Source organism: Phaethon lepturus, unplaced genomic scaffold (assembly GCF_000687285.1).
Source record: "Phaethon lepturus isolate BGI_N335 unplaced genomic scaffold, ASM68728v1 scaffold4491, whole genome shotgun sequence".
NCBI classification, from domain to species: domain Eukaryota; kingdom Metazoa; phylum Chordata; class Aves; order Phaethontiformes; family Phaethontidae; genus Phaethon; species Phaethon lepturus.
Genome location: NW_010518344.1, coordinates 35,775 through 62,607, shown reverse-complemented (window position 1 = coordinate 62,607; position 26,833 = coordinate 35,775). Strand labels below are relative to the sequence as shown.

Below are 26,833 nucleotides of genomic sequence, written 5' to 3'. Positions count from 1 at the left end.
GATATATTTTTAACAACAGTATTCATACGCTGTCAACATTAAACATCACAACATAATGGCAATTCTTTAAGGAAATTAATTCAGCAGTTACAGTTGTGTAAACAATTTACTGTTCAGTGTCACTTATTTAATAATTTTAAAATCTAAATTTAAATAATTTAAAATATTGCTTATAAAATCAAGAACAATCCAGCCTTGTCTATGATCTTCCAAACTACTTAATCTACTGGCAAATTTATTCATCCAATTGGTAGTCAGGACTGATGCCCTCTGAGCATGCAAGTCTTGCTTTTAAGGGTACTTCAATTCCTTTTATCTTGCTTATGCTTCCACTCTGCTTATAAGTAGTCCACTTCGTACACAGAACCTCCACTCAAGGGGTTGACTGGCAACTGGCACAGGTAAAATAAGTGTTAGCCAATTAATTCACTCAAAGGGTGCCTTTTGTTGGTCTGACTGTAATGCAGCCATCTTTACCTTTCCTTCCCTTCATGAAGGGCATTTGTTTAGCCCTAACCTCTTCTGTGAAGCTTTCTGTAAAGGAACTAAAGGTTTTGGGCCCCCTGTGTTGAGTTTACTTGAGGATGTGGAGAGGAATGAGAGCTGGCATTATTTCTTGTAACAATAATGAAAGAATCTTTGACTTACTGTGTTCATCATGAAGAAAGCTTTTCTTTAACCAGACAAAGAAGAAAAGCGAATGTAGCAGGTTGTTCACTGATCTAAGCATCTCAAGTTACAGCTAGTCTTTTTTTTTTTTTTTTTTGGTAGTGTTTGTGTGGATCTTGGCATTGGGGCCCTTTGAAGCTGCCTCAAAAGTGCTTTCAAAGAAGGTACTAACACCTATTTAAGGGCCTCTATCTTTGACCTTCCTCCCATTGACATAGATAAGAACAGTTCAGAGGCACACAGAATAGTTACGGAAAAAAACAGCAACATGAATTGCAGTTTTAGGAAACTTAAGTCTTAATAAGCTCATACTTTCACCTTACCTGTTTCTGCCTTCCAGTCATGGTCATACCTCTGAACTTGGAATGCTGAGCTGACCTAACTGCATTGAGCTGTCCTGTCCGAATACTTGGCTGTGTCGATTTTTCTGACTAACCTTTTGAACCTATGTCTCCACAACTTGTTCATATAATTTCAAAACAAAGTATTTGATGTTTTATAAGACAAAAGGGAGTCTCTTCGGATAACTCAAAATGCTGGTTTGAGGGAAATCTTCACTTTAGATATTAGTGTACTATAAAAACAGTTACTAGCACTTGCTGTTCTTTCAGATCTCTGGTTTGATACAGAACATTGCATGAAAGCTTATGAGTTCTTCCCTTCCATATTAAGGGACGTATTTAACTTGGTTACGTTTCAACCAAAACAAGTTTAATGGAGAAGTGCTTGATTCCATCTGTCCGAGTCTGGTAATTCATATATGGGGGCTGGCCGTTAAAGAGACTGAGAAGAACTCGGAACATGCAAGGGCAAATAGGTCACTGGTTGCTTCTTTTGTTCTGGATAGATTCTCATGAATACATTTCCTTCTGACACAAGCGTTAACAAAATATAAATAGGAGTTGTACAGTGCTGATTACATAAGGACAATCTTTTGAGCGCAAATTATTGCTTATGACTTTGAGAAAGGCTGCATTTTATGACTAAGGGACCTCTGAGAAGCAGATCTTAAGCTGTTTCTGGCAGTAGTTTGATTTTGTTGCGGCTCTCTTGTCTACTTAGGGTTTTCATTAGTGCATTGGCATCTTAAAGTGTGTATCTGGAAAGCTTTCATAAGTAATGTGATTCTGTCTTCTGTATGAGAGTTACTTCAGTGGTGTTGTTCCTTTTCTGTGTGTGGAAGCGTATGTAAACATTTATATTTGTGATTGTGATGTGCACACATAACTATGGACCTGAGATTGACAAGTTTAAGTTATACGATGCATGAGGAAAAGCTATTATCCTTATAAGTCAGACTGAAATCCAGAATGCTAGCATAGCATTCATTTCTCATTTTGCTGATGTAGTGTGTGTGAAGGCTACATTCAGCCTGAAATTGAGGAAAGATCAGTAGATTAAAATCTGTTTGTATCAGCCAAGCAATCTGCTTCTATTTGACTCCCGTTTCCATGACATCAGTATACTGTTTCTATCCTTTTGCTACCCTACAGCAGCTCTGGTCAGTGGTGATGGTTTTGATCTGACTTCACTGGCAAGTAGACTAATCAGTGGGCTTCATTGCATAACATGATGAGGTGAATAACCGATATGATCCAAGTGCTTAATTGCATGTATTGTTGCTCTTGTTTGCAATGTAGTTAATCTGTACAGCTGGTGCAGAGGTGCACCATGCATTTGAGGTCCAGATATTCCTGTTTATTATGTAATTGCTGTGGGCCTAGTGATTTGTTGAAATACATGTGACTTTTTCACCTGTTATTTAAACCGCTGCAGGTATATGTAGTTTAGAGGGCATGTTCATGCTAGATATAATACTTCCTGATAGGAGAATAGTGTTTAAAATGGGCAGAAATGCATCTACAGTGGTAACATAAAAAACACAAAAGTGTTGAACCTTCACTAACCTTTGTCTGGATACAAGATGACAGAAGTAATCTCCCAAGATAAATACTATATAACAGGAGAATATATTAGCCTCTTGGTGAAGTTTCTTATAATTGTCTATCTTAACACTTCATGAAGACCCATGCTTGTTTGAAATACTTTTTTGACTTTTTCATAACAGTAGAAAAATGTACAAATGCAGTGGCCTTTGCTGTAAACTCAGTACACTGTAAGATATGATAGAATATTTGAATCAGTTTCTTGTACTGAGCAATATTCAGACTAGCTAGTAGGAAATGGAACAAGATACTCCATTTTAGAGCTGTGTGATAGAGGTTAAGGAGAAATAAGTTTGTCAACAACTAATTTGGTTCTTAATTCAGCATGAGCATTTTGGAGCACAGCATAGAAGAAGGGAGCATGTTGATGGATCCTTAGTTCAGCAAGTGACTGAACTATGTTTGGGAACCAAAAGACAGTAGGGGCAGCTGCTTGTCAAGAAGGAAGACTTGAAGTGAAGTTGAGTAGACTTGTGTCCAGCTTCTTATTTAAGAAACATGTGGGTAGCACCAGTGACCAAGACATGCAACCCTGGCAGTTTAATGGAGCAGTTGGTCCAGAATGGGGTCTCCAAACAGCTCTCTGGATGCTCAGGAGTTGACACAACCATGATGGTGATGTGTCACAGGCACCAGTTGGTATGACCACACTGGCATATCAGAAATTAACTTGGACAGAAATTCTACGGGAACAAGTAGCCATCCAGGTCTTGGGCTTCTTGGAGAGTGGGGTTTGCAAGAGACAGTGTGATTGGGTTGGGCAGGGGAAGGGCGCCCTTTTACACTGCATTTGAGATCCCATTATTCCAATTTCTCAAGTCCTGAAGACAAAGTCTCAAAACCTCATGGGGGTTACAGAGATGTAGTAGGGTAGCTCAGGAGACTGGACTGCTGCAATAGATGGATAACAGTCTTTTCAGGAAAGACAGACAGGGAAGCCAAGGAGGGGAGGTTGTGCTCTACACAAAGGAGTGACTTGGAAGCATGGAGCTCTGCTATGGCATGGGTGATAGGCCTGTCAAGTCCGTATGCCTCAGAATCAGAGGATAGGGCAGCAATCATGAATACTGTGGTGGGCATTTGTTATAGACAGCCTGATCAAAAAGGAAAGAGGGTGAACCTTCCAAGCAACAGGATGACATCTGCTAGTGGAAGGCCCTTGTTCTCAAGGACTACTTTAAACACTCTGCAAGGACAGTAGAGCAGGATACAAGCAATGAGCAGATTTCTGCAGGGTATTTGGGACAATATTTTGACACAAATTTTGGAAGGACCAGCTAAGGAAAATGCTTTGCTGGATCTGCTACTTGCTAATAAAGAGGAACTGATGAGGAAAGTAATAGTCAGTGGCAGCCCAGGCTGTAGTGGCTGTGAGACAGTAGAGCTTCAGATCCTGAGGGAAGTGAGGAGGGCAACTAGCAGATCAAGGCCCAGAATTTTACCTTGTTTAGAGAACTGGTAAATGGTGTCCTGTAAGAGGCTGCTGTGAAGGGCAAAGGAGCACAGGACACATTGATCTCCAGAGATAGTTTCCTCAAACTGCAAAAATTACTCATTCCAATGTTCATGAAAATAGCAGGAATAACAGTAAGCCTGCTAGGCTGCACGAAGGGATCCTGACTTGAGAAAAACAAAAGTCTACAAAAGGTACTGGTATTGCTTACATGTGCAGGAACAGAATTAAGCCAGAGCTTGGTTGGAGTTGAAGCTGAGGGATGTGGAGAGCAACAGGAGAGCTCTTACAAGTATGTGGACAGCCAAAGGAAGAGAAAGCAGAATGTGGCCCTGTTGCTGAACGGAGTAGGCATTGGAGTGTGACAACATCGGAGTGCGGTGGGGATTTCAGAAGGGATCTGAGGTACGCAGCATTTTCTTTGCCTTGGCTTTCACTGACAGGGCCTGTTCTCAGGTGTGGCAGAATTTAAGAAGCAGAGATGCCATCCATGGTAGAGGAAGGTCAAGTTACAGAATACTTAAGTGAAATGGACATATACAGACTCATAGGACCAGGTGAGATTCACCCAAGGGAACTGTCTGACATGATTGTGAGACCTCCCTTTATAATCTTTGAGAAGTCATAGCAATTGGGGAACATCCTCAGTAGCTGAAAGCTGGCAAATGTTACCTGCATCTTCAGAAAAGACAAGGAAGAGCAGACAACTACAGCAATGAGTGAAATAAATGCATTTGTATCATCATGATATTACAAAGATGATGGAGCATTTGACTTCATATAAGTCATGTAACAAATGTTAAGGTGCTTCTGGATCTGTATAAATTTTGTCTGCAGGTATTTCTACATATGTTGTCTTCTGAAACTTCTGCTGTTAGCGTTAGATTAGGTCATGGTAGGAGAACTTACTTTGGAAGTAAACTTTAGGAAGTTTGGAAGTACAGTGCTGTCAGCAGACTGTCATTTAAGTGCTGTGTTGCATAGGTGCATTTTGAACTGGACTTGATGTGGTACTCAACACTGGCAGGTTTCTTTAAGCCTATTTGTGGGATCAGTGATGTATTACTATTGTTAGTATAGCTGAACAGGTTCAGAAAGATAAAATGGAGTTTAATTGTGTATTGACAGCAATTCTGTGTAGTTGTTGAAATTAATTTGATTGTGGTGGCCGTAGTGCACAGCTGGAGAGCAAGCATGTCCCTTAGAATGGCAGCAGTACTTCTGTCTTTGTTGTCCGTCTTGTCATTCATTCACAGGCAGTTAAGCCATTTACAACTCAGCTGCTGAATACCAGTACAGACAGATGATGTCTCATAGGCAAACTGAAGCTGGTGACAGTTTACCTGATTATGACATGCTGTATGTTGCCACAGCTCAGTAGCTGTTTCATGACTCTGTGAGGGCTGACAACCTGACAGTTGTTCTAAGCTACATCATTCCTATTTGTGAGTTGAAATCTGTTTTTAAAATGGGTTTTCTATGCAGGCAAGGCTTGAGCAAGTTTGGAACCGTTTAAAATTGCTTTTGTGTTTTTGCTGTGAAGCAAATTACAGTGGTAAGAGAGACTTAATTTTGGAGGCCAAGATTAATCAATAGATTTGAATTTGGTTCATCATATGGTTTATTGCACACCCTGATTCTCAGTCATTGTTTATTACAAGAATACCACTTGATTTTCTGGGTTTAAAAATGGTTGGAAGATTATTCAGATGTGATAATATAGTGTCTGTTTTGTGCGTATTTTAATACACAAGCAATAAACTAATGCTTTTGCAGTGGTGGTACTTTTAAATTTTGATCCTTTGTACTTTCAAAAGATGGAGTGTTTTTCTTCCATGTAAATGAAGTAAAGATTCACAATAGAAACTTTCCTCATTGAAGCAAGGTACCATGATGATGATCAAGCAACTTTACTAGGAAGCATGGAAGGTGATAGCCTAAAAAAGCACGAAAGGAAGCTGTCTTGATGAAACCCTGCTGAATAGAATAAAGATTTCCTATTTGCCAAGTCCACTGCTGGTCAAAGTCCAATAGGTTATAGTGGCAGGGTTACTGCTGGAAGATTCTTGGGAGTTATTCTAATCTAGGGACCTCTGCTACGTTGCATTTTCTGTACTGTTCTTTCACTCTGTAGGAATTTCTCCTATTCAAGAACTTTGTGTGTTATGTTTATTAATAACTCTCTGAATGTGGAGGAATGAAACAGGATGTAAACATTTCTCTGTAATGAGTGTTTGCAGTGAAGTAAAGCTCTGCTGCTTTTCTTGCATTAAACTACCACCAGTGCAGTTCTGGTTTTGAAAGAAACACTGCATTTGACTGCAGCTTTTCTTTAAGGTAAAGGCCAATCTAATCTGCAGATGATTAAAAAAAGAGGGAAGATCTATGTTTGAATTACAAAATTTGAGTGAAGAATTGTGTTCTCTGAATCAACTAGGATGATCCAAGATGAGCATGGACGCGCTCCATCATGCTGGAGCGTGTCCAGAGAAGGGCAATGAAGCTGGTGAGGGATCTGGAGAACAAGTCTTGTGAGGAGTGGCTGAGGGAACTGAGGTTGTTTAGTTTGGAGAAGAGGAGGCTTGAGGGGAGACTTCATTGCTCTCTACAACTACCTGAAAGGGAGTTGTAGTGAGGCAGGTGTTGGTCTCTTCTCCCAAGTAACTAGTGATAGGACGAGAGGAAATGGCCTCAAGTTGCGCCAGAGGAGGTTTAGATTGGATATCAGGAAAAATTTCTTTACGGAGAGAGTGGTCAAGCATTGGAACAGGCTGCCCAGGGAGGTGGTGGAGTCACCACCAGTAGATGTGTAGATGTGGCCCTTGGGGACATGGTTTAGGGGTTGGGTTGATGGTTGGACTTGATGATCTTAAAGGTCTTTTCCAGCTTAAACAATTTTATGATTCTATGAGGACTCTTGAATACTGTGGTAGTACACATCCCAATTTTAAGATGTTTGCCTTTTTGTTTTTTGTAAGCTGAGTTCTGTCTCAGTTTCAAGAACATAACAGACTTTCTTCACTAGTGTTTGTAACTTTCTTATTCAGAGAGATTAATGTTATTGATTTCTTAGAAAGTGATATTGAACATGACTTCTTAAGTAAGATCAGAACTGTGGTTTATCTCCAATGCATTATATGATTGATACATAAAACTGTTTCCTAGATCACAGTATCTCAGCTAAATTTTTTGAAATTTTCAATGTAAACTATTATTTCCAGCTTTTTGTAGCAAACAAAAAAATCTATCCTAGCTGCAATGTAGGACTTGTGAATCCCTGCCCTTGGGGTCCACTTTGAAGACTCTGTTTTAATTTTTAACCTGCATAAGTGAAAAGCAAATACATGGATTTGTTGCTAGTAGTATGGGGACAGGAACTGCAATTTGTAAGTATTTGGGCAGGTGCAGAATGAGATTCAGTACTCTTATTTGCCGTTCAGGCATGTTTTTGCTGATTCTGTTTCTGCTGAAGACAATGTAGTGCATTGGAATGCGGTGAAGGATATTTTCAGAACAATAGTTAAACATTATACATGATGTCCTCACAAGAGTGAGGTGCCTCTCCTTGTGGCACTGTTCTCAACCTGCCTACCTGTAAGTAGTGAAGTTCAAGGTGTAGAGGAATTGTGTTAGGTCAGCAGTGTCCATTGCATATGGCACAGTGTCTGTTGCACGTGGTGAGGTTGATCTGTCAGATGCTCTGTTAAGGGAGCACATGGATGGAAGAAGACAGGAAATGATACTAGAGATTCAGCTGGTGGCATCTTCCAGAGTAGATTGTATTGGAACTGCCTCAGGATGCTCTGGGTGGATTGTATTCTGGCTGTGTTGAATTTTCAATAAAATGTATTGCACATTGGAGGTTGCAAGAGATGTTGTGGTACTTTCATAAAAAGAGGACTAATATACTTACTTCACAAGCCAAATATAGCCCTCTATTTCACCTTCTTAGAACCTACTCTGCTACAATTCTTTATTTTCCGAAGTGTGGAAGCTAATCAATGGACTACTGCTTACTCTTAAACTAGGCAAAGTAATCTTTGCATTTGATATAAAATACAGAATTTCTAGGTTTGTTCCAGGATACAAAGTTTTTTAAAAATAGAAATAGTAAATTTAATTACATAAAAATACTTGTTCAAGACCTTCATATTAGCCAAGTTCTCTTGCTTCTCAGGTGAATAGGAAACCACTAATGAATTGTTCATTCAGTCCTGTGCAATATGCATACCACTGTTTAATTACTTTTACGTGTAACTGAGCCACAGTGTGACCGTGCTGGCCTGTGTGCCCACAAACAAGTGTAATGTAAACACCTACATCCAGGTCACAAATGGGCTAGAGGGAAGGGAGGACAAGACTGGGGTTTTTGGTTTTGTGGTTTACTTGAATCAAGTTAAATTACTTAGCTTATTTGAAAACCTAATGGCTGTATAATTATTGTAGTCAGTCTTAAACGCATTCAGAGAAACTGAACTTTTTTTAGGTACATCTCTTGTCTTTGACCATTCATCAGAAATAAAATGATAAATTGATTTGTTCATTGCTATAGAATGTAAAGCATGTATAGAGAGCACGCAGATTGCAGGAGAGTCCCTAAAAAATATATTCAAATTGTGTTTGACTTCCTTCTGTCAATTTTAGTTAGTTCACTTGGTCTTTCTCAGTATACCAGTTCAATTGTTCAGTGTCTTTGCTGCTTCTTCCTATGCTGCTGGCCTCTGTGTAGTCTGCATCTCTGTCGTTTTACACCTTTTAGGACTACACTGTCTTTGCTACCATGTTAAAAGCAAAGGGACAAGTCTGTATTTTTCAATAGATAATAAAATTCAATTCAGCTGTCTCAAGCTAAATCGTGTCTGCCTTATTTAAACCTGTGGAGTGATTTATGCTAAATATTAGAAAGCTAAGGTAGTGAAGTTTGGAAGTGTATATGACAGGGAAATAAGGATATGTCTTGGGGATTTGGAGATAAGAGAGACTTAGTAATGAAACAGCTGCTTATGGCAGTTTGTAACTTGAAGCATGCATAAAACTGCTTTCGTGCCATAGGACTTAAAGGGGGCTGATAGGATCACAATTTTTAGATTTTTCAGGAGAGAGCTAGGGAGATACAAGCTAGTTCACCTCACGTCAGTACTGGGCATATTAGTGGACACGGCACTAAAGACTAGTACTAATGAACAAACAGGTAAATGCAGTGAGTGGAGGAGGCAGATGGACTCTGTGCTGTTTCCAAAAGACAGTGATACTTAACAAATCTTACTAAGTTCTTAGAAAGTGCCAGAAAGTGTGGGCATGATAGACATCTAGCAGGTTCCATTTGTTTGGACAGAGACAGACTAATTCTAATTCTGTTTACATGCGAGTTTCACAAGATGGTTGCCTGTTTTAGTCTGTCTCTTGGATTTTTCTGTTGGCCACTGTCAGAACAGAATACTATCAAGCTGGACCTCTGATCTCACACTGTTCGATTTTTAAGAGACAGAATGGAGTATAACAAAATTGATAGTTAACTAACTGAAAGTTTCTGGAGACTGACACAGATGTATGAGAGTTACTGTTTTCATGTGAGTTGTGGATTCTGCTGTAGCTATTTCAGGGGAGATATATATGATGAATGCCGTAGATTGAAATTACAAGAAACTGCTCGAGTTAATTTTTTTAAATGTATGTTTTAATGTCTGATTATCTCCTGAATTTGTGAAGGCATAAAATATATGTATCTTATGCTAACTTCCCTTTCTCAGATTGAATTTCTTCTAATTGTTTTCAATCTTGAGTAAGATAAAACTTTAGTGGTTCTGGGGAGGTTTACTTGACAAAAAAATAAAAGGCTGTAAATTGCATGTGGCATGTCACTTCACTACAAAGGCTGGTGATAAGGCAAGAAATAAAAATCATTAATGGTATTTTGGCTGTTCAGTTTTGTGATACTATCACTCATATGCCCAGACGATAAGGTAGACAGCTCTTTGTTCTTCTAGATTAGGTCTTACATTTTGGTGTGATCTTTTTTTTTTTAATACCATACAGTCTGCAGTCTGACTTGTTCACTTTTGGGGTGTGAGTGGGGGGGAGCTATATTTTGTCTTCTGAAGGTTCATAGTCTTATATCAGTGGTTATAGTTTAAGAAGGGTCTTCAGGTTTCCACTTTGAGGCTATCCACTATTAAGGTTAGGTAGACACAATGACACTGGAGGTATCTGTTTAACGGGGGCATGTTGTACTCATTTCAGATACTTCAGGATAGATACACGAGCTACCAAGATCAGTGTTTTTTATTTACCTGCAACTTAGATCAATTATTTGGCGTCTCTTTGGTAAGTTGAATTTAATAGATGTCATTCAAATCACAGAATCTATTAGAGAAACTTCTTATTCAGTGCTCGCTACAGGTAGCTGAGACTGTTGCCTCTGATTCATATTTTTCATCCTATAGAATGCGAGTATCTTGGATAAGCATAGGTTATATTGTAGAATGATAGGAGAAGAATACTGACAGATGTTATTGCCATGCAGGTGAAGTTTCACTGTTTTAATTTAGAGTATTTAAATTTAATTTAGAGTAAAAATATGTGAAAATGACCACTAAGTCTCAAAGTCCACAGCCATTGGAAGGATTCGATGAGCAAGGATATACTAGTAAAACTGTAAAGGTACTTGTGGTTGCTTAACTAATGATTCCTAACTCTTGATAGTGGTTTCTTAAGTCTTACAAGGTGTTGACCAAGAAAGTATAGTTACAGCCCTGTTATGTATGAGGAAACTGGTAGCAGGGGAACAAAGTTCTTGTCAAAGTAATTTTAAAGTATGATGAAATACAAGAACGAAATAAAGGCCTTGCAAACAGGTGAAAAACACTTCCTATTAGTGCCCAAGTTTTCTTGAATGTGAAGTTGGCAGGTTAAACTGTAAAGTTTATTGAATTGAATTGAAGCAATTCTAAGTTCTTCACAGGGATTTATTTTTAAAATCTAAGTTATCCTCCCTTTCTTTTCCTGTGTTGAGACTTTATCACTACTTGTACTGCTGCAGTTTTGCATGTTTTTCTATAGGCAATGATGTCTTAGTGTAAAACTTGTCTTTGTATGTTGTAAACAAGCTGATCCAAAACTCTTTCTTGGTACAATAGGCTATATGCTATAGGTCTCCTTTTGCGCGTGTAAAACATGGATGTAAAACAACGATTCTTTACCTTTAGAGTATTCAGGATGCAATCTGGTTTTGAATGTCAACAACTATTACATGTAGTATATAATCTAGCTATTAAAAGAAAAAAAATAATATGCTGCGACTTCAAATGTTAAAAAACACCTTCATTTTCTTCAGTTTTAAGGTAGTGTTTCTTCTGTAAAACAGAATAAATTTAATTGCTGAGTTTCCAGTGTTACCATGCAGATGTAGGCAGGCTTAAGGAATCTGTGTGCTATGTAGAAGTAGGCAGATGTGGAATTATATTCCTCCTGAAGCTCTGGTATTTTATCATAAATCATGCTAATAGATATCTGATGGGTATACTACTAATTTCAGTATCCATGTTGTTATCGATGAATTGAAATGTAGAAGGGTGTCTGCTTTTCTGTGTAAACATTTTTATGCAAACTGGAGGTTAGTATGATGACTAGTATTTTCCAAATTCTGTTGTGAACCTTCTGTATTGTCCCCCAAAAAAGGGAAGACAAGACCATTGTTTCAGGCTGAGTAAATATACTTGTATGTATGTATGTATGTGCATGTCCTATCTCTTTTCTTATAGATATAAAAGCGTGTGTGTGTACAGTTTGTATATGGTAGAGCATACAGCAAAGGAAGGAAACAGCCAATCCTTCACTCAAAGCTGGATGTTAATCATATGTTTTTATTTTATAGCTAACTAGTTGAGGAGAAAATTTGTGAAGAAGCCAGGAGGTTTTGTTTAGCAAATGACATGGCTATACTAGATATGTTTTAAAGCAATCTTTGAAAAATAAAAGGAGGGATTCCAACTTCAAAATAAACCACCAGTATTTAAGAATATTGGAAGGCAAAAGAACCATATATGTTGGTGGATTCCAAATGACTTTGAGTAATGTAATTCCATAAGCATGATGTCCGTGCTTATGGAGGAATAAGCTTTTTGTAAACGTGGTGTTTAAGGCCCATGTTTTGTTAGCGTTTGCAAAGGTATGGTGCAGAATGTGTCATGGAGAGATGAATTGCTGTGAAAGGATATATTTTATTAATTGTGTTGTTTTTTTTTTTCTTTCTCCTGAATCAGTTTTAATGGTGGCAAATACCAGACTTCTTCTGTTATCTCCAAGCAGGTGTGTTCTCCTTTAAATTGTAAAAGCTTCTTAAAGCTGAAGAGAATTGAAAAGGACTTACAACATACATAGAATATAAAGTGAAGGTGGTATAATAGCTGATCGGTTACTGTCTTGAGACTGCAAACTGGAATTACGTGAATGTTCTTAAACACAAATTAAGGGAGCCTATTTTTTAATTATTTTTCCAAAGTAATTCTCCTAGTAATTCAACTTGTGAATTGTATGTCATCTCTGAAATACAACAACTAACTGTTTAATCAAAAACTTCCGTCAGCTGGGGCTTCTTGAAGAAAACTGACTTAACTGATATTACCCATGACACTTCCTCTTGAGATTCTTCTGAAAATTATTGGCTTCAGTGATGTAATTCAGGTGTAAAAGTTTCTCAAAAGGCCAGACAGTTGTAGTTCTAAGTGAGATAATGTATGATGAGACTTGGTTGGAAATGTGTTGGCTCTTTCTTTCCTCCTTGCCTTATGATTAGAAAGGGAGTTTTTGGTTAATGTTTGATTCTTGTAACATAAGATCTGAGTCTCTTACAAGGATTTAATCTTTTTCTATGTCACTATAATGATGAAAACCAATCTCTTTTGTGGATAGGATTTCCTTAATTGCTAGAGTTACCAATAATGTAATCAGTCATGGTGATCTTTCTATTAATACCAACTTTCTTAAGGGGTAGTTAAAATTCTTTAGTTTTGTTATCTCAGTAAGGTATTCTGTTTCTTTTCCTTTTAGGCTATTTACTTTCCAGAAGAGAAGGTCAAGCAGGATCCCCTGAAAAGCCATTGTCTGATCTGGGTCGTCTTTCATACTTGGCTTACTGGAAAAGTGTCATATTAGAATACCTTAACTGCCACCATGAAAAACAAATCAGCATCAAAGGAATGAGTCGAGCTACCGGAATGTGTCCACATGATATTGCCACAACCCTGCAGCAACATAGCATGATAGATAAAAGAGAAGATAGGTCAGTGAATCTTGTAAAAATTTAAAAAGTACGGAGACAAAACATTTGCTTTTTCTACTTACAAAACAGTTGATGTGAAAAATGTCTGTAAAATTCTGGCTTTAAAATTAATGATGACCACCTTACTGAAGAAGTCAGTACAGCTGGGTCTTGTAATGGGGTCTTAACATAAAGAGTTTTTCTCCCTAAACAAATGGTGGGTTTCTGGATCCTCTTTCATGTCAATGGTTATTAGAAGGATGTTGCCAGCTTGAAATATTTTCAGTGAAGAATTTTGTTTCATTCGGTATCATTTTCTGTAAGTACAATTCCCAACTCCTGCTTTGCAAATATCATTTTGAGTACCAGTGAGGGAAAAATTCAGGTTTGTGGGTGGCAGTCTCTTCACACCCCTTTCTTCAGTCATTACTGAATTCACACAAGCCATGGGATCAGATTAGCTCTACATGAAGTCCTCCTGCCCAAGGTGCTGGGAATGCAAATGACTTTTTAAAGTTTCTATTTAATGTTACAATTGGTATTGAAAGTTAGTGCACTGGGAAGGTGAGTTCCTGTTTTCTGAATATCATCTCTCTTAATGCTCTTGATTGATATTTTAGATTTTAGATTGTTTTTGTTGTTTGGGCTATGTTTTTCGTAAATATGCCTTAAATGACTTTCAATGGTATTTGTGTTTCTGAAGAGCTGCTTACGTCTTTCTGGATATTCCAATCATAGGAACTTTATAATTAAGCAAAACTGCCTTACAAACAGTGGGTTGAAATAAAATTGAGATCAGGAATAGCTCAGCCTTAATAATGTACCAGTACTAGTATTCAAAACTAATAAGTTTTGAACTAGTAAGAATGCAAGTCTTCAAAAAGGAGATTGGATTACAGCCTGGTGTTACGAGAGTAATAAGAGGAGTGCGGTCATTGCATTAACCCTTAACCTTATTAATAAATAAAGTCCATAAATAAGTATCCCTAACTTTCTGGGATGCTTATTTATGAACAACCTGATGGGACAAAGGCATTTTAAGGAAGAATCAAGTATGTATTCATTACTTGCATGAAGCTTCTGCCCTGTCACAAATTATTACAGCCCCTGAATACTGACAGCCAGTTAGGAAATAATGTTTTTTCATCTATAGAATTCAAAATACTTTATGAACAAGGTCAGTTAGTCTTTCTTCACAGGTAGTAAAGCTTAGACAGGGACATGAACTGACCTGGCTAAAGGTATCCAGAACACCAGTGGCTGAGTCAGGAAAACAAATCACATCTTTCAGATTCCTGCCAGACACTTACCTTGGGAATCGGGTATGGCTTCTTAGGATTTCCTACATTTTGTTAATTCTTCTTACATGTAGTGAAGTAGAAGTTTGTCACAATTCTGTGAAAAGTGTTCACCTGGACCTAATTCTTTTTTTTTAAAGCATTCTCTCAGTGAAAAGCAATGTTGTCACTTAACCTGCCTGATTTTTACAGCATTTGAAATTCTTGCTTAAAAAAAAAAAAAAAAAAAAAGCAAGCGTATTTTTTGTTGTGTCAAATTGTGTAGTTCTTTATAACAGGGGATTTTGGGTTATGTGGTAGTGTATTAGTGTACTGTGCTATTATGTTAGTCTTTACCTACTTTTGATATGCTACTTCATTTCATAGTAATTAGAGAGTTGTTTTCTACTGCAACAGCATAGGACTAAAGTACATTTTTATGCTTGTTAGGAAACCTATGTTTCTAACTTGCTTTCTTGTTCAGTTAGCTGCCATCTTCAGTTGTAATATTAATTACTTTCTCACGCTTTACTTGGTGATCTACAGTGTTTTCTATTTGCGCTTGTATGTCATATTAAAATTGGAAACTATTCTGTCAGTGACTGAAGTGCCAACACTAAACCTCTTAGGGTTGACTACTTAGAGTAGTAAACTATAAAACCTTTACGTTCCTCTCTGTTGCCTTAGTGATGTTCAGTATTGAGCTTTCACTTCATAAACTGTTGTTTCCTCACTTTCTCTTCATAAACAGTCAATAGTGTATGCATGTTATCTATCTGTGTCAACTGATATGTTTAGTTTGAATCCACTTATTTACCCATCAATTTTCACAGGTTATTGTGGAAAAGGATTTAAACTGTAGGAAGGTTGTTTTAGGTGATCACTTTGTAAAATAAATTACTGTTTATTGGATTGTAGATTTGTAATTATTAGAAGGGAAAAGCTGATTTCAAGTCATATGGAGAAACTGAAAGCGAATCCACGTATCAATGAAGTAGATCCTGAAAGCTTGAGATGGACTCCTTTGTTAGTTTCTAATGCTGCAGTTTCTGAAGAAGAGAGAGAAGCAGAAAAGGAGGTAATAGCTGAAACGTCTTATTCTGAATTTCCCTTCCTTTTGGCTTTCATCGCTCTGAATAGTCAACATTAGGCTGTCTTAAATAGAGCAGTTGTAACTTTGACCACTGTTTAATGATAGAGGATACTGATATTATTGTAATGCACAATTTTTGGAAGCTGTGCAGCAAGACATGGTAGTTTTGGGGGGTGAATATGAAAACTTAAAACATGAATCACTTGTCATGAAGCTGTATTTATCACTCGAGGTAGTCGAAGAGCATGTAATCAGATCAAATTTGGTGCAGAGCTCAGGGGCTGCAGTGTCAATCGATTCTTTGTGTTATGAACTTGCTCAAAGTGATCCATGTCAGTGGGCATGTAATGTAGTGCTAAAGGACTTAAATCAATTCGCTGCATCATTAATAGTGCTAAATATCCCATGAAATGCAATCTTCTTTGGTTTGTTATCCTAACTGTTGTAAAAGAGCTACTAGATGATTCAGCTGAAATGTTGTTGCTAGGTTAGCCAGCAGTGCTAATCAGGGTTGACTTATTGTAACTCTTTCGCTGAATGTAAAGGATATGGCTAAGTAAATGCTGTTTCAGTGACCCATTATTTTAACCTCAACCCTTCAGGCTGAGCGTCTGATGGAACAAGCTAGCTGCTGGGAAAAGGAAGAGCAAGAAATATTCTCCACAAGAAGTAATAGTAGGCAATCACCTGCAAAAGTACAATCTAAAAATAAATATTTGCGATCTCCAGAAAGTGTGGCAGTAGTGGGGGAGCGAGGGCAATCCACAGAGCAATCTAAGGAAAGCAGTGAGGAGGATGGTGGGGATGAGAATCAGCAAAGTTCGCCTCCCCGGCTGACAAAGCCACAGTCGCTGGCCATAAAAAGAAAGGTGCGTTACTTCAGTGGTTTGGTTTACAGTAATTCATCTCTGATTTTAATCAAATTGTCATTGAAATAACAACCTCTTTTTTTTTTAGGAACATTTATGAGACTGTTGTAATCCTTTTTATATGTTTGGACACTGAACAACTGTCTTCTGTTTTTTCCTCTCCATCCGAGTTTTTATCATTAGGATTTTTCACAGAACTGCAAAATACTGGTGACACAAAATCATAATTTCCTGTTAATTTTTAAAATAATGATTGCCCCCTGCTGTTTGGCATTGGTATTGGTATTCAGTATTTTAATGGTTCTTCCTTTTTTCATTTTAAGATGGAGTCCAGCTTGTGGGGTTTGTATTTTTATTGTTTTTAATATAGGAACTTCTTAAAGGGGAATACTGTTTTTCAAAAGCAAATGCAGTTAAAACAAAAGGGGTTGTTTACACATACTCTTCTAATTTCCAAGAGAATTAAATGTTAAATTCTGGTTACTGAAGTGTTTACATAATTCTTAATTTTGTTGAAACCTAACTGTTTGAATGATTTAAATTAGTAAACTAAGCATCCCAAAATTTTAAAGCACTCACCTGAGCATATGTATTTAGGTGTCTGTAAGAATTAGGGAATTGGAGTGTCCCTTTGTTTATACATTTAGATGAGTAAACTTTAAAATAACCATAAATCTGTGAGAATGCATAATAATAGAAATATAAACTGTTGAACAGGTTTTCTTGTTTACAGCAGCCAACTGTAGATTCTTTTAGTGTATTGTTGAAACCCATGTGAAGCTTGAGGTGCACTTCCTTTGCTGTTACCTATTTTTCTATATACATACTTATTTCTAAAATAGCAGAAACCAGAAATGTAGAAGAATAAACTTTGATACATGTGAAGGTTGTTGGGGAATTGTAAACCTACAGAGGAAAAATGTGTAAGTACAATCTGAGTAATATTGCTATTAATACTATTTGACAGAAGAAGGTAAAAGTCACAACAACACGAAGAAAATCCTAGTCTTAATTTTCACCCACAGAAAGGTTTGTGTGCATGTATAGATACATACCTATTTTAACTGTTTAGACATCTTAATTTTATATTCTGTCTACATTTTAATTTGATGCAATGTAAGGTGGTGGTTTTTTGAGTGAGTAAATAGATTATTGTAAACTCACTTTACAAAAACTTATTTATTTGTGTCCAGAGTCAGCTAACAAACAGGAATGTAGGAAGAGTTATATTTGTGAATTATTTTTCAGAGACCTTTTATACTGAAAAAGAAAAGGGGCCGTAAACGCAGAAGGATTAATAGCAGTGTTACAACAGAGACAATTTCGGAAACAACAGAGGTGTTGAATGAGCCGTTTGATAACTCAGATGAACAGCGTCCTATGCCACAGCTGGAACCTACCTGTGAGATGGATGGGGAAGATGATGACTTGAAACCTGTGATTAGAAAAGCTTTTGAGTATCAACCTGGGCAGCAGAAAGATGAGAAGGAGGAGGAGGAGGAAGAACAGAACAAGGAGGAGAAAGATATTTGTTGTTATAGGAGTGAAGACAATTGTACAAGTAAGCTGAAAAAGTTCTTACATCTTCACGAAATTAATTTTTTGGGTGACATTCAAAGGAAATGTTCACTTTTGTCATGAATCTGGAAATTTGTAATAAGATGTACTTAGCCATTTTGGTCTTAAAATCTTACTATCTTAATAATGCGTTCTGCTTAGAGGTGCTACTGGAGTCATTAATCTCATGTAGTTTATTAGAATTCAGTGGTGGCTTCAGGTTTTTGTTTTGTTTCTGTTGTGTTTACTTCTTTTGTTATTCCTGACCCATTAATATTATAATCTGTTTTTTGTGTTCAGAAAACAAATGTTTTCCAGTCTGAAGCACTGCAGTCCTTGTCATGTTGCCAAAAACAACTTTTATGTCCCTGCAGCAGGGCATTTTGTACTCAACAGAGCAGGGGTATCACTGGAATATTGTTTAATATTGGTTTTGTATCCTTTACCAAGGATACAACAACAAGCAAAAAGTAAGATTTGATTTACACAAATACCAACAATGCTGAATAGAAAGATAATTCCATGAAATGTGTGTTGTTTCTGGGGCACGGTATATCCTCAGCACTGGGGTCTCTACCTTTTTTCCCCACAAAAGAGAGGGGTAGTTTTAACTGTGTACTTTAAAAGCTGCTTATCTAGTTTGATTCCAAGGATATTTCCTGTCAGAAAAGCTAATGGATGGATAATGAAACTACTAATGAGATATTCTGAACGTATATGCATCCCTTGACCTCCTGGCTCTCAAATTACACTTACAAGTTTTAATTCCAGAATGAATGACTGGACTCTCAGGTCAATATATTTTCACTAAGAAGTGAATGGGTGCTATTTTAGTGTTTTCATAATTGCATGGGAAGCTTAATCTTTGCAATCCTCAGTTGAGGGATCATACACTGATTTTTATTTTAAACGGCTCTTGTGTGACTAGAGTAACCATGCTTATGAACACTGATGCTGTTACAAACTAGCGCACAGGTATATTAGAATATTACCACTTGTTCCTGCTTCTTAACAGAAATGAGTTAAACTAATAGTAGCAAATTCAGAATGTTCCAGCTATGTCCTAGTGGTCATCTTTGCACTGCTTTAACTAGACTGATATTGTATATTTTTCCATGGACCATGTCATCGCGTTAATTGACTATAGAAGTGTTATAACACTGCAGTGAGGGGCAGAACTTGGCAAAGGAATATCACTGAAGCAGTTACGCCCCCAAGTGCAGCATGTTATATCCTGAGAATTCTCCCTTTTTTTGGTGTATATGTGAGTGGCACCTGGGGAGAGAGGAGTGAATGTGTTTGGGTAGTTTTTTAGTCAATGGATTATTTTAGTGTTGCGATGCACTCTGTGTTTAATTTCAATTATCTTTTGTCTTTTGTCATGTATTGTGAGCTGTGCCATGATGTGCTGCCCATGAGAAGATACTAGAATGAACCATCTTTTTTTTTTTTTCAGTGTTGGTACTAAAGCACTGTTATATGCTTACTATGGCTTCTCCTCCAGAACAGCAAAAACAGGGAACACCCAACTCTCATGTTATTACTGTCAAGAAAGATGAATATGCATTAGATCAATGTCTATATAAAGTGATGGCGTACCTCTATTCTAAAAACAAAGGTTGATAATCAAATATTTGGACAATATTTTTGCTTTAGTTTTTTACATGTCTTGTGATTTAAATCTCTGGGATTCTTCTAGCGTATAAATGGTGTTTCTGATGGTCACTGTTAAAAGGCCACCAAACAAGAAGAACTTTACATATCTGTGTAAGTGTGTTTGAGCTGTAGATACTATGTCATTCTGTTGTGGTTTGAGATCTGTTTATAATTCTTGTTCCAGAGTTTCTTAATACACTTTGGGTTTATAAATTACTTTTGGGTTTATGTTTGAAAATATTGATTAGTTTGTGCAAGCTAAGACTTTTCTTCTGTTTCTATCTATTGCCTCCCAAAGGTAATACAGAGGATGTAGCTGTATTGGAAGAAACCACTAAAGACAGTCTTGAACCTTTAAAGAATAAGCAGGGTTGGCCCAAAGGAGTTAAGCGTGGTCCATCTAAATGGAGGCAAAGCAAAGAAAGAAAACCTGGCTTTAAGCTTAACTTATACACGCCACCTGAGACTCCTATGGAGCCTGACTATCAGGTGCTGGTGGAGGAACAAAAGGAAATAGCTGAAGACAAGCCCTGCTCAGTTCCTGCTGTTACGGAGGAAGCGATTAAAGAGCCTGCTGAAGTATTACCACCACCAGATGATGAAGTAAAAGAGGTAGAACCTGAACCTCTGCATCCACCCAGTGAGCCCTTTGAAAAACAAGAAAATGATGTGATGAAAGCTGAGGAAGAAGAAAGGAATGTAGAAGGTAGAATCAATTCAAAAGATCAAGAAAAAGACAAAGCAGAAGAGGTGTTTCTGCAAAAAGAGGAGTCCGTGAATTTGGATGATCAGGAGGAGGAGGAGGAGGAGGATGAAGAACCTTCTCAAAATGAGGACCATGATGCAGATGATGAAGACGATAGCCACATGGGTTCAACAGAAGTGGAGAAAGAGGAATTGCCTGGTGAAGCTTTCAAAGAAATGCTGGAAACACAGCAATCTTTTTTAGACGTAAATGTTCAAACTGGTAATTCAAATCAAGAGGACTTAATGGATTGTGGTGTTGACCTTGCAGCTGATGAGTGTGACAGTGACCAGAAAGAACTTGCTACGGATTCAGACCCGGTGCCTGAATCTGATGATGATCATAGAGATAACAACCAGGACCAAAAAGCTGGTGAAGAATTACATTCCGATTTCAAGGGAGAGAATACTGAGACCATGGAGATTGATTCAGAGACGGTTCAAGCAGTACAGTCTCTAACCCAAGAAGCAAGTGAACATGAAGATGCATTTCAGGACTGTGCAGAGACTCAAGAGGCCTGCAGAAGTTTGCAAAACTATGCCCATAATGACCAAAGTCCCCAAATGACCACATTGGATGATTGTCAGCAGTCTGACCACAGTAGCCCGGTTTCATCTGTGCACTCTCATCCCAGCCAGTCAGTTCGTTCTGTTAATAGTCCAAGCGTTGCTCCTTTAGAAAACAGCTATGCTCAGATCAGCCCAGATCAAAGTGCCATTTCTGTGCCGTCTCTACAGAACATGGAGACCAGCCCAATGATGGATGTTCCTTCAGTTTCTGATCATTCGCAACAAGTTGTGGATAGTGGGTTTAGTGACTTAGGGAGCATTGAGAGCACGACAGAGAACTATGAAAACCCAAGCAGTTACGATTCTACAATGGGTAGTAGTATCTGTGGAAACAACTCTTCACAAAACAGTTGCTCGTACAGTAGCCTTACATCTAGTAACCTAACACAGAGTAGCTGTGCAGTGACACAGCAGATGTCTAACATTAATGGAAGCTGCAGTATGATGCAACAAACAAACATCAATTCTCCTCCCACTTGTAATGTAAAATCTCCCCAAGGTTGTGTTGTTGAAAGGCCTCCAAGCAGCAACCAACAGTTATCCCAGTGCAGCATGGCCACTAATTTTACACCACCTATGCAGTTAACAGAAATCCCCGAGACTGGCAATGCCAACATTGGATTATATGAAAGAATGGGGCAGAGTGAATTTGGAGCGGGGCATTACTCACAGCCATCTGCCACCTTCAGCCTTGCCAAACTGCAACAGTTAACTAACACGCTTATGGATCATTCTTTGCCTTACAGCCATTCAGCTGCTGTAACTTCCTATGCAAACAGTGCCTCTTTGTCCACCCCCTTAAGTAATACAGGGCTTGTTCAGCTTTCTCAGTCTCCACATGCTGTTCCTGGAGGACCCCAAGCACAGGCTACCATGACCCCTCCCCCCAACCTTACTCCTCCTCCCATGAACTTGCCACCTCCCCTTTTGCAGCGTAATATGACTTCATCGAATATTGGAATATCCCACACCCAAAGACTGCAGACTCAGATGGCCAGCAAAGGTCACGTTTCTGTAAGAACCAAATCCACACCTCTGCCACCTGCTGCTGCAGCCCATCAGCCACAAATTTATGGGCGTGCGTCGCAGACTGTGGCCATGCAAGGGCCTGCGCGGACCTTAACAATGCAGCGTGGTATGAACATGAGTGTAAATTTGATGCCAGCCCCAGCTTATAATGTCAATTCAGTGAACATGAATATGAATACCCTTAATGCTATGAATGGTTATAGTATGTCCCAGCCGATGATGAATAGTGGATATCACAGTAATCATGGGTATATGAATCAAACACCCCAGTACCCTATGCAGATGCAGATGGGGATGATGGGAACTCAGCCATATGCACAGCAACCAATGCAGACAGCACCCCACAGTAACATGATGTACACTCCTCCGGGGCATCATGGCTACATGAATACAGGCATGTCTAAACAGTCTCTTAATGGATCCTACATGAGAAGGTAGGCCCTTTGGAGGGACAGACTACCAAACTGGCATATGGGATTGATCTGCACAAATATCTTTTGGAGAGTACGATTTCAAAACCAGCAATTGGTGTGAATGCAAAAACATTTGTTGGCACCATTTAAAAGCTGTATGCAGCAGAAAGCCTTATACAAGTTTTTCTTTTTCTTTATTTCTTGTTTTGTTTTTTTTTTTACCTTTGTGGGCTTTAACTTTTCTTCTCTTTTCTTTGGGGGGAATTAGGTGGTTTTCCATTTCTTGTTCATTTCATTGAGCTTGAAGTTCTCTGGAAAGGAAGAACTCTTTCTATGAACTGCAATTACACAGCAGCTAATGGTTCAGAGCCATTTTATGTGCCTGCTCCCATTAAAAATGTGGATAAATGGACTCCAAAACTATTAGACAGTACTGGATCGTGAGCTTTTTCTCTCTCCTTTCCCCACATGTAAATGCCTTTTAGCAGTTCTTTTATTGTATTATTTTGTTTCTGAAAGTGACACTTCCGCATGCCGCTAATGTCTTTGTTAGTGACAGTGCATTTTGTAGTACTGTACAAGTGTTGTGCTTAACAGTAAGCCATTTCTTAATTTTTTTGCCTTGATTAGGTTACCCTAGTTTGAGGGGTAAAAAAAACAGAACTATATTTTTGTTAATTATAAAACTTGTAAAAAATAATAAAAAAAAAAAAAGCTGCAAAAGCTATTCACATTTTGGTTAGTTCAAAGGGTTTTATTGCTGTATGTTTAGTGTAAAGTTGAGACTCTTTTCCATTTTTGTGACCAGTTTCTTTGGGGCTGGGGTAGGAAAAAAGGCAGCTTTCTGTTTTATAAATACTGTTATGTTTTTTGTTGATTGAAACATCTCAGTGTTTATTTGTCAAGTTTTGAAACATTTTCATATATGTCCAAATACTTGGCAGGATTTAAAAAAAAAGTAGTGAATTTGGTGTAAAGTTGCTATTTTATGGAAATGCCTCTAACTTTACATTTTCATTCCATCTGTAGATTTTTCTATCTTTATAAAATATTGGAGTTATTTTTTAAGGGAAAAAATAGAGCAGTAGCGTGTGAATAGCTCGAACTAAGCTTACAGATCGCATGTAAAAAGGCAAAAGTTATTTGTGTCTGTTTATATTGCTTCCTTTTTTGTAGCCTTTGTACCTGTACAGAGTGACTGTAAGGGCCGAACAGAAGAGGCTTGATACATGTAAAAATAGGACCCAGTGACACTCTTGTATTTATCTGTTTAATCTTTTTAGTCAGTCACTTAAAAAAAAAAAAAAAAAACACAAAAACAACCCCACACAAAAAACCACCCAAGAAACAAAAATAAAAACTGCAAAAAACAACACCCCCCAAGCTGTACATTTTAACATAAAATAAATTATGATGAGCCATTTTTAGCCTCTTGTGTCTTGTCATAGTTTGATGTTGCATGGGAATTACCTCCTGAAACAGTGTTTGTTACAGTGCTCTCACATGCTTGATCTAAAGCCCATTAAAGTTGATGGGATTTGGATTAGGCTGTTAGAGCTTAAGTGTAGGTTACTCATCATAATTGCATACACCTTGTGAAAATAAAAGAGTATCTAAGATTATTTTTTTTAATAATCTTAATAAAATATTGAATAAATATGTATTTAATACGTTACAAGGTTGTCAATATTTAATGTATGAAACTTCTTTCCTATAGAAAGTGTTAATATATATGTAAAAGGGTATTATGATAGTAACAGACACGATGTTTGGACTGTATCTTAATGATAGAATTATAATCTCTTCCTTTGTCATTGTAGCTGGATTACAAGACAATGCAAATCTTGTGTTGAACCTCTGAGTTCTGTTATGCATGTTACATGTGTGCACACAAACACATACACACATATATGAACACTTCTAATCTAGCAATAGAAGGTCTGTAGAAATCACGAAGGCTGTCCATACATGGAGCTTGAGAGTGGACCAAGTTTAAATTGGGTGTGTGTGAATCTGCACCAGAAAAAAAAAATCCGTGTAAGAATTTTTCAGAAGGTTTCTAATGTGAATGTTGCCACTGAATCCCACCTCTAGCCCACTGATGCTGCAGGAAGGTTGCTAGCTAAGGTGAAAGGATTGGTTGTCTCGACTGAAAACTCTGTATGTCCCCATTCCAGCATAGAAGGCAGCTTTATAGGCGATATAATGCTCAAAAGTCAGAGAAATGTGTATTTCTTTAAATAAAACCCTTAAAGTGTGTGGTGTTGCCAAATCAAGAAATTGATACTAAATTGATATTTATGTGCATAACCTGTTCAATTTAAATGTAATGGAGCAACAGTCTAAAATAGTGGATCTGAATGGGAGCTAAAATTACTGGTCAAATGGTAATTGGAATAACTTGTATTTTAGGATTCAGAATGCATGGTAAGGAGAGCACAATACAACAAAGATCTTTGTTCATGCACTTACACTGTTGAATTTATTTTTGAAGGTAGAGAGTATTCATAGTACTTAAACTATATGTGTGTGTGTCTTCAAGTCACTGTCACCTTTTTTTATGCTTAGGAAAAGGGAATGTGAACTCAACACAGTTAATGTGCAGCCTTTGAGTGTGTATAACTGGGACCTTGTATCTTTGTTGAATAATTGCATCTCAAAGTAGCACTATGTTTTGTGATTTTTTTTTTTTCTCATTTGTATGTTTTTATGGTGAGTGAAAAAGGCACCTCAGTCTTTATCCACTACTGTTTAGTTTTAGGTTTACAAGCCTGTAACGTACAGCCAAATCAGACCTTGCCATTTCAGTATCTGCTAACCTGAAACAGAGCATCCTAACTCCAGCATAAATTCTGTATTTGCAATACACAGATTAAAACTTGGGTGGAAAATCATGTACTGTGTGTGCACAACAGGCAAGTTTCCAGTATTATTTTTTTGTTTCAGAACTGAATTCCTTTCAGGACAAATGGATGTCCTACCTACATGTTTTCACACCTATTCAGCTGTGAATTGCATTGCTGCACTAAAATTTCTGTTTTATAAAGAAGGATATCTTTTCCTTGACAGATCTACCAGCGTATTGTGTGCTCGTTGCAGTGTTAGTTTTGACTGTGCTCTAGCACTATCCCAGCTGAGAATGAGCTCTTTCTTTTGGTATCTCAAAAGGATTTTTCACAGAGTTGCCATAGATGATTCCTGTGAAATGCAGGAGGTTTCCCTGCCCATGCAGTCGTAGTCTTTGATCTGACAAATAGGGTACTTCATACCACTTAATGATTTGCAAGAAGGAAATAAACTTGCCTCATTCTGCATGTACATAGCTTACAGACCTGGCTTGTAGGTGAAGTCAGTGCTGCTAACACTTGTTAGTTAGCTAGTTAGCACCTTGCAAGGCTTGCCTACTTTTGTGGAAGCTACATGTTCCAGAACTTTTGCTTTTTCTGATTTAGTCTAATTGATTCTGGGAGAATGGTAGGGAAAAAAGCTGGGAAGTAAATAAGAAGCGTGTTTACTTTGGAACTGCTTAATTAGCATAGCTGTACCAGCCGAGAGCTTCAGGCAAGACCTGGTTCTAGGGAAGATACTTGTCTTTGGAGCAGAACCTACTTCATCTGGCAGCTGCCAAATGACAGCACTCCTGAAAGCTGCACTCTAGCCCTTTAGCAAAGATAGGAATGGTAAAGTGTTGTCACGCACTGGCTACCTGATTTCCTAGCAGTGGGCAAAATATAACCAATTTTTTACTTCGTTTGTAAGAAGCTGTGTGATACCAGCAGAAACAGCAGACTTCTAAACATACAAAACTTTCATGTTAGATCACTGGCTATGTGTTTTAGTTTTATAAGCTAAAGTTTATAAGTTTAATTTGGCAGGCAGGCTAGTTGATGGATACAAACTCCATTTATATACAGTGTGGTAAATAGAAAGAATGGGCCTGACAAGTATCTGTAGTGCTGGGGGTGATCCTATTACAGCCTGTTCTGGAGAGACTGACATCTACAGAGCAAGCAAACTGACCAGTGTAGTAAAGGCCTATGAGACTGTTCTTCTTACTCCCTTTACTTTTAATACTTCTCTTAAAGACTATGTATTTCCAGAGTTGTTTATGACCTATAGAGTCATATAGGTCAGCTCTTCCATAGTGAAGCTCTGGGGTATGCATTGATCAAAAGCTGTTTTTTTGAGCTTTGTGGAGTGGGGAGGGAGTTTGTAAGAAGGTACAAGGTAGGATTACAGTTCTGGCTTTATCATAACTTTAGTTTTGGTAGTTTTTTCCCCATCTACTAAATAAGAAC

At 37.8% G+C, this 26,833-nt stretch overlaps 1 protein-coding gene across 1 annotated transcript in view; it reads left to right on the top strand.

The window, feature by feature from the left end:
* KAT6B (K(lysine) acetyltransferase 6B) overlaps positions 1–23,956 on the top strand; it is a 110,691-nt gene extending 86,735 nt beyond the window's left edge. The window contains exons 12-16 of the mRNA XM_010296697.1: positions 13,117–13,348; positions 15,523–15,682; positions 16,300–16,566; positions 17,815–18,127; positions 20,078–23,956. Of these exons, the coding sequence (XP_010294999.1) occupies positions 13,117–13,348; positions 15,523–15,682; positions 16,300–16,566; positions 17,815–18,127; positions 20,078–22,560 (3,455 nt within the window). The 3' untranslated portion in view covers positions 22,561–23,956. The remainder of the gene's footprint in view (positions 1–13,116; positions 13,349–15,522; positions 15,683–16,299; positions 16,567–17,814; positions 18,128–20,077) is intronic.
* The last annotated feature ends 2,877 nt before the right edge of the window (positions 23,957–26,833 follow it).